This window comes from Falco biarmicus, chromosome 6, assembly GCF_023638135.1.
Source record: "Falco biarmicus isolate bFalBia1 chromosome 6, bFalBia1.pri, whole genome shotgun sequence".
Taxonomy (NCBI): Eukaryota; Metazoa; Chordata; class Aves; order Falconiformes; family Falconidae; genus Falco; species Falco biarmicus.
The window spans coordinates 49,599,228-49,609,922 of record NC_079293.1 but is presented as its reverse complement, the minus strand read 5'-3'; the positions used below and the strand labels follow the sequence as shown (position 1 = coordinate 49,609,922).

The window sequence follows — 10,695 nt, the reverse complement described above, 5'->3', positions numbered from 1 at the left end:
CCTGATTGAGCAGAGGGGTTGGACAGGAGGATCTCAAACCTCACCTATTCTGTGATTCTGTGACTCAGGAGTTGCAGATTCCAGAAAATGGCAAATGCCTTTTTCAGCTTGCAGCAGAGACCTGTCATTCAGCTCACTTGGAAGCAGAGTGCCACTGCTTAGGGAGCTGAGTGAAGTGGCATTTTCTCCAGTGGCAGCCTACCAGTATGGTTATTCTCACATCATTTCTCCTGTCTGGCCAGGTACTCTCCTTCCCCTTTCTCTGTGTCTTGTGAACACCCACGCCTGGAAAACATTGTACCTGAGGCGCTTCTATAGTTTTCTAATCTACTCCACTTGTGGAGCGGCATCACCTCTTTGCATCTCCCTTTACATCTCACTGATAACTGCTGTTATGTTGCAGTGTAACTTGTTTTCCTGACAGAGAGGGATTTGTCCGCAAAATCTAGCCTGCAACCTCTTACAACAACAATAGTAGTGATACTATTATTAGTTTCCTTCCCGCTACTTAGATATGCCATGTCATTCAAGCAGACCTGCAATACCTCTAGAGTAGTACAAAAGTAGGTACAGTACCTGTAGGGCCTGGAAGTTTTAAAGACAGACAGCAGACAGTTCAGCATTCATGCAGAAAAATGTTTTATTGTAGTGAAGTTACACAGGAGAAAAACAAGTCTCCCTGCTCTTGGTTCAAGGCTATGCTGAGCTGTAAAAGGGGAGGTAAGTGCTAAACAAAACAAATTCCTACATGTACAAACACATTGCACTTCCAGTTATTTTTACAAGGTTATAAGGACATGGCCTGGCATTTCATTTTTTGTCCTTTTTTAATGAGCTGCAGCTTTAACTTTTTAAAGCTGGAATACAGAATGTTTCTTTACAGGAGTTTTTATTGTTTGGGGTTTTTTCCCCTCATAAAATCCAGCCTAAAGAAACTCTTTCTGCTTAGCCTGTCCAGTTTATTTAGGCAAAAAGCACCTCAGGCCACATGAGGTTTACTTGATACATTCCCCTAATGACCTTGTAGGGCTTTGGTGGCTCTAAACACAGGCTTGGTATATAACATGAATGCTGGTTAGTGGTCAGATCATCCTCATCACCAGCAAGCAGAAAGAGGGAATGGCAGCAGGTACAGGAGGTTTATGGAAGAGTGCTTGACAGAGCAGCTTTTCCCCGGTTAGGGTAACTTTCAGCCCACTTCTTTAATGCAGAAAATAAGCAAAGCATTCCTTCAGCCTGGCACACACACGTGACAAATGGCCTGGAGTCTGTGATCATACAGAAAAGAAGAGGAAGGTGGAACAGCTTTTGGACCTGCTAACCTTCTAATTGTCCTTTTGGGGATACAAATACAACACTGTTTATCAACTACTAACTAGTTTTCCCATACAACAGGTTATGTACAGCACGTTCACTTACATTTTTACATAGTAATACACAGGTTTTCCCCATCACCACCTCTTGTGGTGAAAGAATGTGATATGTCAAGCTGACAGACACTTCAGGAAAGCCTCAAGGAAAAAAAAGTTAATGCAGAGTTAGCTTATTCTTGGTCTCTTGAAAGTAAAATCTTACAAATGGTGAGCAAGATGTCTACTTTTACAATACTTCCTTTGTATACTGCAAAGAGGAGGAATGAACTTTTTAAACATAGGATTCCTTCGCATACTGGATCTGGTCTACCTCAAAAACTGGCTGGCTGCACCTCCGAGCCATATACTCCAGTTTGTTCTTTTGACAGGATTCAGACATGGCTCTCAATCGGTAGACTCCCGGGGTCACAGGTAAACTCACACGAGAGTTTATTCCTACAGTGACACTGAGGGTTTCAGTTTCCGCATCAGAATCCTTCACTGCAGAAACTCTGCCACTGGGTACATCCCTTAGAGTCATACATGTGTCCTGCGCACAGCTGCTGCATGGGTGAGGCAACAAAGCATCCTGGTTTGACAGCTTTAATCTCATAGTTTGAACTGTGAGATTGTGGGAAGGAACTTTAGTGGCCAGGCAGTTTTTAGTAGCCTCTTCGTAAGAGGGTGGTCTTCCAGGATTCCTCTGGTCTACCTCTCTGAACACTTCATCAGCTGACCTGAAACGGGATCTTTGCTGGTACTCCACAGGCAATGGTTCTTTATCATGAGGGCTGTGCTGGACAACTCTGCAGGAGAATTGGTCTTCTTTCTTTGTGAAATTGTCTCTCTGAAAACTCATATTTTTTCCAGGCCCCCAACTCTGGGTTTTTAGTAGTGTTTTCCTGCGGTTTGCGAAAGAGAACGACATGGAATGCTTTTTAATCTCTCTGCTAGGCATACTGCAGTCTTCGGTGGCCTTGGTGGAAAAGGACTGGGGCCTATTTAAAAAGGTTTTTTTGGGACTAGCAGGTGAAACTACTGGGGAGCTGGTGAAGACTGAGCCATCAGAGCTCTCCAGGGAGCAACTGGAGGATGTTTTGGGTAGAGAGTCAGTTGATAATTGTGAAGGTAAGATTGCAAGCTGTTTCTCCGGTGCCTCCAACCCTAGCCGTTTCTGCTGAACTGAAAAATTGTCCTCACTTTTATTTAGCTTCTGTTTCCTTATCCTGCCTTCAAGGCGGTTCTGGAAGGACAGGTCTGGCTCTGAGTACCTCCTGTCCATTGTCCTGATGTCATTTCTGAAATTAGTCAGTGAAGGGGTAGAGATGTGTGTTGAATATCTTGTGCTCACACTAGTGCTCCTTCCTTTAGGCTGCTCCGTCTGAGAGGTACGGGGGCTGCCTTCAGCTTCAGGGTCTGGACTGTCATAGGCAGAGTCATTCTGATGAGCAGCACATAGGTGTTCTGTGGGGATAAAGCACCTGTTAGTTTTCAATGACCATCTGAGGATGAAAGGGAACTACACGGAAAGAGTTCCTGTAGAAGGGCATTGCAAAAGTGTCTTGAGCCCTCTACAGCTCTGTGTTTCCACAAATGTATTCCCATATCAAATTAAAGAACTTAGCCCCAGCAGCCCCAGTCTGTGACACCCTCAGTACGTTTTCATACCTGTGGAGCTGTCTGTGTGCTCCAGTGACTCCTCAGCGAAGGCACAGGCAGGGAAGGCAATGTCGTCCCCAAATATTTCTGAGCAGTTATTTATGAGGAACTCCACCAACACTGTCACCTGCACACAGAAAAAAGGTTATTTCAGTCAAAAGGGCTGAAAACATACTGAACAGTGTTTTCTGCCCCTGCCTGCTGTCTTGGTATGAAGGGAAGCACAGAGCAGGGTATTTTCTGCCAAAATCCTAGCTTAAAGTCAGAGGGTGAGTCCACTTGGGAGGGTGAGGGCTGATGCTGCAGATGAATTGATCTGCCTCGATACAGACAAAACGCCATCAGCCACAGGCCTGGCCTCGCTGTGCAGAGGGCCCATGGTGGCAATGCCACCGGGTGCCCCTTGCCCCCTGCATGCCAGGCATTCAGGAGCTGTGCTGCGACGTAGGGGGCTGCAGGGCAACTGCTACTTTTGCTCAGAGGCGGCGAGAGAAGGGGCAGCCTTGCCCATCACGTTGCAGGCGCCCGAGCTGAGGGGCATCCCCGATGTGTGGGGGTGCTGCTTTGTTCAGCTTTTGCCATGGCAGCGGGGTCCCTATGGATGGCTCTGAGCTGCCTCGAAGCGGGTGGCTGCCTGGTGAGTTCAACACACCTTGTCATTCATCTCCTTCTGCACTTCCAGCGGGAGCGTGTTGTCCGACTCTGGGCTCAGCATGTTTGGGCCGATGCAGATGGCCAGATTGCTGGAGTCCATCCTGTTGGTGTCGGCATTTTGGCTGATGTGGTGGAGCAGAGAGAGCAGGTGCTTGAGCAAGACCAGGTTTGGTCTAGGCAGTTTGTCAGCCACCCTGCATGAACACAAACAAAATGTGATGTGAATTCATGGTGCAGCAGCCGCTGCTTCTTTATTTAGGCGAGTCTCAACTGAACTCAGCCAGATGACGCTTCCTCCAGAAAGAGGCAAGCGTGTGCTTTTTTCACTGCTTAGCAGAAGTATCATTCAGAAATCCCCAACAGCATCTGAGTGTGTGGTTAATTCTAAGATCTTGAATTACAAGGTCTTGACTGAAAGGCAAGCATTAGAGCAGTGCACGTCCTTGAGTAGATGCGATGCCGTCAGGAGATGTCACTGGAGGCTTCCAAAAGGCATGTGCAAGCCTGCAGTTGTGCTGTGCGGCTCTCAAAGGCCTCCACATGGCAGTGGTCTCCACGTGCCCGTCTTTACTGGCAGCAGATGTGAAGGCTCCCTGTCAGTGCCTGTCCCACAGCACTGGGACTATGCTAGCTGAGCCACTGCAGCCTCTCACCTCTTCCTACACTAGTAATTTCTTGGAGCAATCTTAAATAACTTCAGGAAGTGCTGATGATAGAGCCCTCTAAACCAAACTCCATGGAGCAATAGTAAGCTGATATAAATGACAGGCTTTTTTAAAATACAACTTAATTTTGAGAGACATCATTGGCCTCTGCCAGCCACTCCATTACATTGGGGCTGGTTGCAAAACTTCCTGGTTGCAAAACTTACTCTTTCAATTCTTCAATTTTTTCCTGCTTGCTTGGCTTCTCCAGAGCTTGCATCCACCTCTCATAGAGGTCAGCCAACAGGAGTTTGGAGGGAATATTTCGGAGGAAGTCCTGCAAGGCCAAGAGATTTGGATGAGGCTTTGGACATTACCCCTCAGCACAGAGGGAGCATCACTGTAACATGGGCTCACTAGGAGTCACACTGGCTTAAGCTACCTGAGCATCAGCACTGGCACAAGTGCAATGCACAAGTACATGCCAACTACACTTGCACTGGGGTAACAACAGGACCCAGCTCCTAGCCGCTTTTCGTTCACCCATAAATCTCAGTATTCCTCCCCGGGAGGATGCTGAAGAGGAGGATGAAGCGAGTTTCCCGTAGGCAGGCAGGAAATCAGCAGCACAAGGGGACTGGAAGTAATGTGGAAAAGGAAAATGCTAAACTTTCCTAAGCCTGAAATGTTTTGCCTGAAACATAAAGCCTGGCTTCTCTCTGGCTTTAGCTTGGAGTCCCACCTAGGTCAGCTCTGGGCACTGAAGTGGGCCTGCGCAGAACAGCAATGTCCTCCCACTGCCTCAAGTCAGAGGAGCTTACCTTCAAGACGACCGCCAGCAGGTGCACAGATTTGCTTTTTAAATCAACACTCCCGCCTTTGTTTAAGTCCTCCTTCAACTCCTTTCGTGCTTTCTCATTGGCAGCTTTTCTGAATATCCCTTCAGTGAAAGGTCCTTTCATATACAGTATAGCTAGGAGATCCTGCAGGGGAAGAAAACAAACCAGAATGGGAGAAAGTTACTTGGGTGAAGGAAGATCCTTTAGCAAGTGAACATTTCTTTAGAAACAGAAGAAAAATTGTCTGGAGGTACACTGTGCTCTGATTAGGTCAGTATCTAATTCTTGCTCCAAGTAGGTTACAGGGGCAATAACCTGATTTTCCTCCAATGCACCCTCTTTTTGGACTGGTGAATACCACTAACTTCAGTGGAGTCATCCCTGCTTCCTTCCAGAAGGAAATAAAGGATGGCTTGAGTCTTAGTTCAAATTCCTTCCTTCCCAAGCCAGGTAATATTGCTTAGAAGAGACAAAAGCACATCTCTTGGAAAAGCCAACTCAGTGAGAGAATTGTTGGAAGACCATTTTTGTCCAGAAGATAATGTTTAGATATTTGTCGGTGGCAGTCCATAGCTGAACACCTTTTTCAGGGGAATACAGAGATCCTTGGAAGCTTGTGCTGCTGAAAGATTAATTAAAATTACTTCTGTAGAATCACAGATGTTTATACTAAGGAGCAGATCTTCTCCTATTCCTGGTCCTGGGTTGTCTCTGCTCAAAGTTACTTCCAGTAACAGCTGGGTGGACTGGCCAAAACCTGCAGACATGGCCATTGCTACATCTGGGATGGGCTCTGAGCTTTTGGGGGGGGTGGTGGTGGGGTGGTGGTGGTAACACCAAAATAACTTATCTCCTGGGTGCTGCAGCACAAGTACCAGGGGGATCCTGCCTCACGCTGGAAGTCAGAGGTCTGATAACTATCACCAGGCTTGCTTACCTGGACTGCTTGGGGCAGCATGTCATCTTCCCCACAGATAATTGCCAGAGGCTGGCCAAACAGAGCGATTTTGGCACCTGAGTCTAGCTGCCCTGGGGAATTCCCATTGGTAGAGCTTCGTCTCAGAGTAAATGACTGCGATATCACCTTCTTTTTCTTTGTTCCATCTGCTGCAAACAAAAGGAAAGCAAAAAATTAATTATTAAAAAAACCCCAAAGCATGCATTGTGGCCTTTCATCTGTGTGCAGTGCAGAGATGTATGTTGAAACAAAAGCTAAACGACAAGAAACTGAAAACAACTAAATGGTTGCTAAGAAAACAACTGCCTAAACTGTAAAACCGTGACCATCCCTCTAAGGACACCACCTTTCCTGTTTGGGGTTTTGGTTTTTTTCACATTCTAGTCACTGTTTCTTCTTAGAGAGTGGGAACATACAAGGCACAGAAATAACAGATTTTATAGATTTTTGATACTGCAGTGGTTTCTGTGATAACTATCTAAGGCAGATATGTCGCTTTGGCAGCTGGCAACGACAACAATTTTCACTGTGTGGCCTGACTGCCACAGCCTTAGGGCAAAGGTGGAACTGGGAGCTCCTGCTTTTCAGCCTCTTTCACAGGCTGAAATGAAAACACATGGCTCCAGCTCTGCCATCTTCAGAGCCAGCTCTGGTGATAGTGATCCTGCTAGAGCTAGGCGCTTGCCCCCTGCCAGCCAGCCCGTGGAAGGTGATAGTTGCTCCAGAGAATGGCAGCATCACAGTAGGGCCTCATTGGCTTCAGCGTCAGAAATCTCTTAGCATGGGTTGCGTATCTGCATCTTAAAAAGGAAAACATGCTAGGAATTTGGAGATGATGGTTTTATGGGGAAGTGTGGCTTTTTTTCCCTTTCAGAAACAATGAGAGAAGGAACCTTTTGCTAGAGAGCTTTCTAAAGGAGTCATTTTCTGCAAATTTCCTATAAAGAGCTTGCCTTCTACTCCAAAATGAAGTTGTCTTACACAGATGAGAAGTTCTCAGGACCTGTATTTGTGGCTTAGCACAAGTCCTTGGTAGTGGGGAGTTAAAAGCTACAAGAAAGTAATCTAACATTATAATGTCATATAAAATCTGTCCTTCTGATACTCCTGAAAAATGGTCTGATATGATGATCTGCTCCAAATCCGATCCTGCGCTGCTAATGTTCTCCTCTGGGTTGTTTACAGGTGCTGAGGTTTTGCATGGTGAGAGAAAACAAGTGCTGTTGCTGCTGCTGAGAGGGTTTATTTGCTCTGGCATGCAACCACTAGTAGCGGTACTCGGTACTCGCAGTACTTGAGCCACACCTCAGTGGTGATGCTCAAGTGAGAAAGGAGCACATTTACTTTCAGTCACTGCCAGGGAACACAATGATACATGGCTCTGAGGACCAGGAACCAAGGATACAAGACCTCTGTCACACAGCACTGTCACACCTGCCACTGAGCGTGAGGGAAAGAAGTAATTTGCACGAGTGGCACGCTGGGGCTTAAGCCATCTCCTGGATGGGGCTCAGGGCTGTGGATTGCTCTCAGGAAGGTGAAGTGGGCAGTTTTGGGTGGTTTTGCAGAAGCGCCGGCTTGCAAGCGTTATGTAAGAAGAGAGTTCCTCAGTTTGTTTTTAAAACTTACCAGCTGAGTGGTAAAGTCCGTCTTCAGTATCTGCTGGGACCAGTGTGGGGCATTTCTTGGCCTCAGCCTGCAAGAAGCGTGTTAGGGTTACAGAGCTGCCACCAGCAGCAAGGGCCACCCACCAGCAGGATGCTGCAGCTCCTCAGAAATCTGTGGGAGGCTCTGGGGAATAACCACAGCAAGCCCAACACCTGCGGAAGAGGTGCCTTGGTCCAGGAGTGACACTGCCTCAGTGCCCAATAGAGGGGTTTGTGGTAAACCCTGCAGCCAGCCACCCCAGACCTGCCCAGCAAGTCACAACCCCGTGCTCTTTCAGGCTGCTGTTTTGATCCAGAGAAACCACAGCCAAAGACAGCCTCCTCTTCTGTGCCCTCCCCTGGCACTGAAGGTTTCCTCCCAAACTCCTCCAGGAAGCCTTGATGGCTTCAGAGCCTGCCACATTCTTAAGCAAAGCTCCCTGGGAACCCAGGGAATGCACTGGCTGCTCACAGCAATGTCCAGCTCCTGCACAGTGCTCCACAGAGTTGCCTTTGAAGGGCTCTGCCTGCCTGTGAGTAAAGGTAGGCAGCCAGCAGCAGGGGCCACCCCCGCTTTGCTAAGATATCCCCCATCGATACCCAAGAAGGAGCAGGGGAGCGGGGGAGTGCAGCGGCTGCTTACCTCTGACTGGTGCTCAATCAGACTTTCCATGTTCCCAGCATTTAGTGTCTTTGACTAGGCAAGAAAACAAAGACACTATATGTGAGTAATTGAATGCTGTGATTTAGAAATCAGAGCTTTTAAAAATCACTCTGTTGACAGAACCGAAACAATAAAGACACTCACAGTATTACAGCTGCTCAACACTTTCATTAGGAGTTTGATTGGGGGAGCTCTGGATACTCTGGTTTCCTTCGGTCCTTTTGTTTGCCTGTATATTGAACAGGGAAGGGACAAAAAGCTTTGTAAAACTTCACCTTTCTTGTCTTTCTCCCCTGCAAGCCAGTCTAGCATTTAAGTATGATCCCGAATAAGCAAGATACCCCACACGAGTCATAAAGCCCTTCTCTGGAAGGCATTCAGCCCCGCTGCCCTATCTGCCTCTTGATTAAAACAGAAAAAAAAGCAGCTTTCCATTTTTAATCCATGCAAAAAATGAGCATGTGGTGACAGCTATGTATGGTTGTTAATCTGCAGGCACAAGGCTAAGCGAGTCAGTCAGCTCTACCCACAGGCTACGCTTAGCAGTGGGCGCACCTCTCCCCTGTCTATATTTTTGTACATTTCTGTGCAGCTGCATCTGGAGCACTCCACTGACTTCACCGCGATGCCACAGATTTTACCCCAGACAGTACTTACCGAAGGAGTGAGTCCAGCCAGAGCTCCTTCACCTCCGGTGAACTGCAGAGGAAAGGAGAAAGAGCATCACTCCCCACAGCTACTAATCCTTTGGACGGAGGCAGGCGACTAAACAGTTCTACCCCACGTGTGCTGCCTTATATATGCAGGAGGGGCAGGTGGAAATTCACAGGCAGGAAGAAGCATCATGGGGCAGGACTGAGACACTACGAAATTTCTGTCTTCCTCTTTCCTTTTAGAGGAGCTAGGGTTTTTTTCCTTAAAGAAAAAAAAAACCCACCAGTAAGCTCTTGTATCTGTTATGGATGGAAAAGATGAGACACTCGCCAGGTAAAGGTTCCATCTAGCATCACCAGCATGAGGTGGGATGTGCAGAGGGGCTGCAGTGTAGGCAGCTTCTCCTTACCATTAAAGGGCAGTGAGTACAGTCTGTCCTTTGCTCAGAGACCTTAGGCTGTGCAGTTTTAAGACACGCCACCAGATCAAATTACACTAAGAACAGTTAAAAAGATGGGGGAGTGGAATAGCCAAGATGCAGAGAAATGTTTTTGTATATTTTTTGAAAAACTAATGGCAACAGTTTACTGTCTGCAAGCAGATGTAGACACACACTTTGCCAGGGCCAACTAGTTCTTGAGGTTCTAAGCGCTGGACTTCTATAGAAGTGGTGTTATGTAACAATTTAGTAATGTACGACTATGTAATAGAATGTCTTGCTTAAAATATGTCTTAGTAAGAATTATGTGTCCAAGTAATAAAGTTTAATTCAACTGAAGAGATGAAAAAGTCCAGGAAAAATCTACTTTTGTTCTTCAGGGTCTGATGCTGACTCCCCCCCAGCCTGGGCACGTCGGGAACATAGGGACAACAGTACTCACTCTATCAGGCCATTACCAAAGTTCAATGTTTGATGTTAAATGCATGATATTAGTTCTACTGGTTCATTGACAAAGGCAAATTAAAACCTGGTATTCTGGGTACTTGTTTTTTGATCTAGTGAAAAAGAGGAGCTGAAGCTGAGAAGTCAAAGGGTTGGGAATATTTCAGTGGTGGATTTAGGTGGAAAGCACACCTGTAAAACTGTGGTCTCTCTACTGTCCCCATCTGGATGCTCCATTTCACATGTGCAGGGGACAAGGCTGTGTCATAGCACAGCTCTTTGCAGATGCACTTTACAGCTACATCCGCTGCTGAATTCACCCTGAAAACCATTCTTTGCTTAACCACATCAGACCTGGCCCGTGCAGTACTGACCCTGGGTTGTTGTATGAAACAGAAAGGGGGTCTCAGCTTGGCTCTGACAGAAGCCCAAGGTACAAAATTCACTTTTGGTTAGACAGAGATGTGTCCAGAAGGGCAAAAGGAGAGCTGCCCTGCTTTTGCGATGAGCGATGCTGTAGATGACCTTTCAAGTCCTCCTGGGACCATTTCCACACTCCTGTAGAGACACCAGTCTGTAGACTTGTTTAGGGCTGAAACTTACAGGAATCTCAATTACTCTGCAGCCCTGTGCATTTGCCACTGATCATTTACTCACTGCTATAACTGATTATTTTTTTTAATTAGCAGTCCTGTGACATCTGTCATTTCCCTACTAAATCCCATGGGTTGATTCACATTCT

At 46.8% G+C, this 10,695-nt stretch overlaps 1 protein-coding gene across 3 annotated transcripts; it reads right to left on the bottom strand.

Moving 5' to 3' along the window:
* Positions 1-622: 622 nt before the first annotated feature.
* On the bottom strand, positions 623-9,727 carry TAGAP (T cell activation RhoGTPase activating protein). Of its 3 annotated transcripts, none has more exons than XM_056343914.1 (10): positions 9,074-9,725; positions 8,561-8,645; positions 8,396-8,449; positions 7,736-7,802; positions 6,086-6,252; positions 5,131-5,292; positions 4,537-4,646; positions 3,664-3,859; positions 3,021-3,138; positions 623-2,816 (listed from the first exon to the last, which is right to left on the bottom strand). In XM_056343914.1, the coding sequence occupies exons 2-10, from the start codon at positions 8,585-8,587 to the stop codon at positions 1,645-1,647; spliced, it is 2,073 nt and encodes a 690-aa protein (XP_056199889.1). In that variant the 5' UTR covers positions 8,588-8,645; positions 9,074-9,725; the 3' UTR covers positions 623-1,644. The 3 variants fall into 3 exon arrangements, with proteins under 3 accessions (XP_056199889.1, XP_056199888.1, XP_056199890.1); XM_056343913.1 differs by having other exon boundaries at positions 6,086-6,255; positions 9,074-9,720; XM_056343915.1 differs by lacking the exons at positions 623-2,816; positions 3,021-3,138 and having other exon boundaries at positions 3,655-3,859; positions 6,086-6,255; positions 9,074-9,727.
* Between the last annotated feature and the right edge of the window lie 968 nt (positions 9,728-10,695).

Excerpts from the sequence above, each read along its gene's own strand:
- TAGAP (XM_056343913.1), bottom strand. The coding sequence starts at position 8,587 with ATGAAAGTGTTGAGCAGCTGTAATACT. Across the intron at positions 7,803-8,395 it reads TGATTGAGCACCAGTCAGAG|GCTGAGGCCAAGAAATGCCC; the intron begins GTAAGCAGCCGC and ends CGCTTCTTGCAG. Across the intron at positions 3,860-4,536 it reads AAAATTGAAGAATTGAAAGA|GGTGGCTGACAAACTGCCTA; the intron begins GTAAGTTTTGCA and ends GTGTTCATGCAG.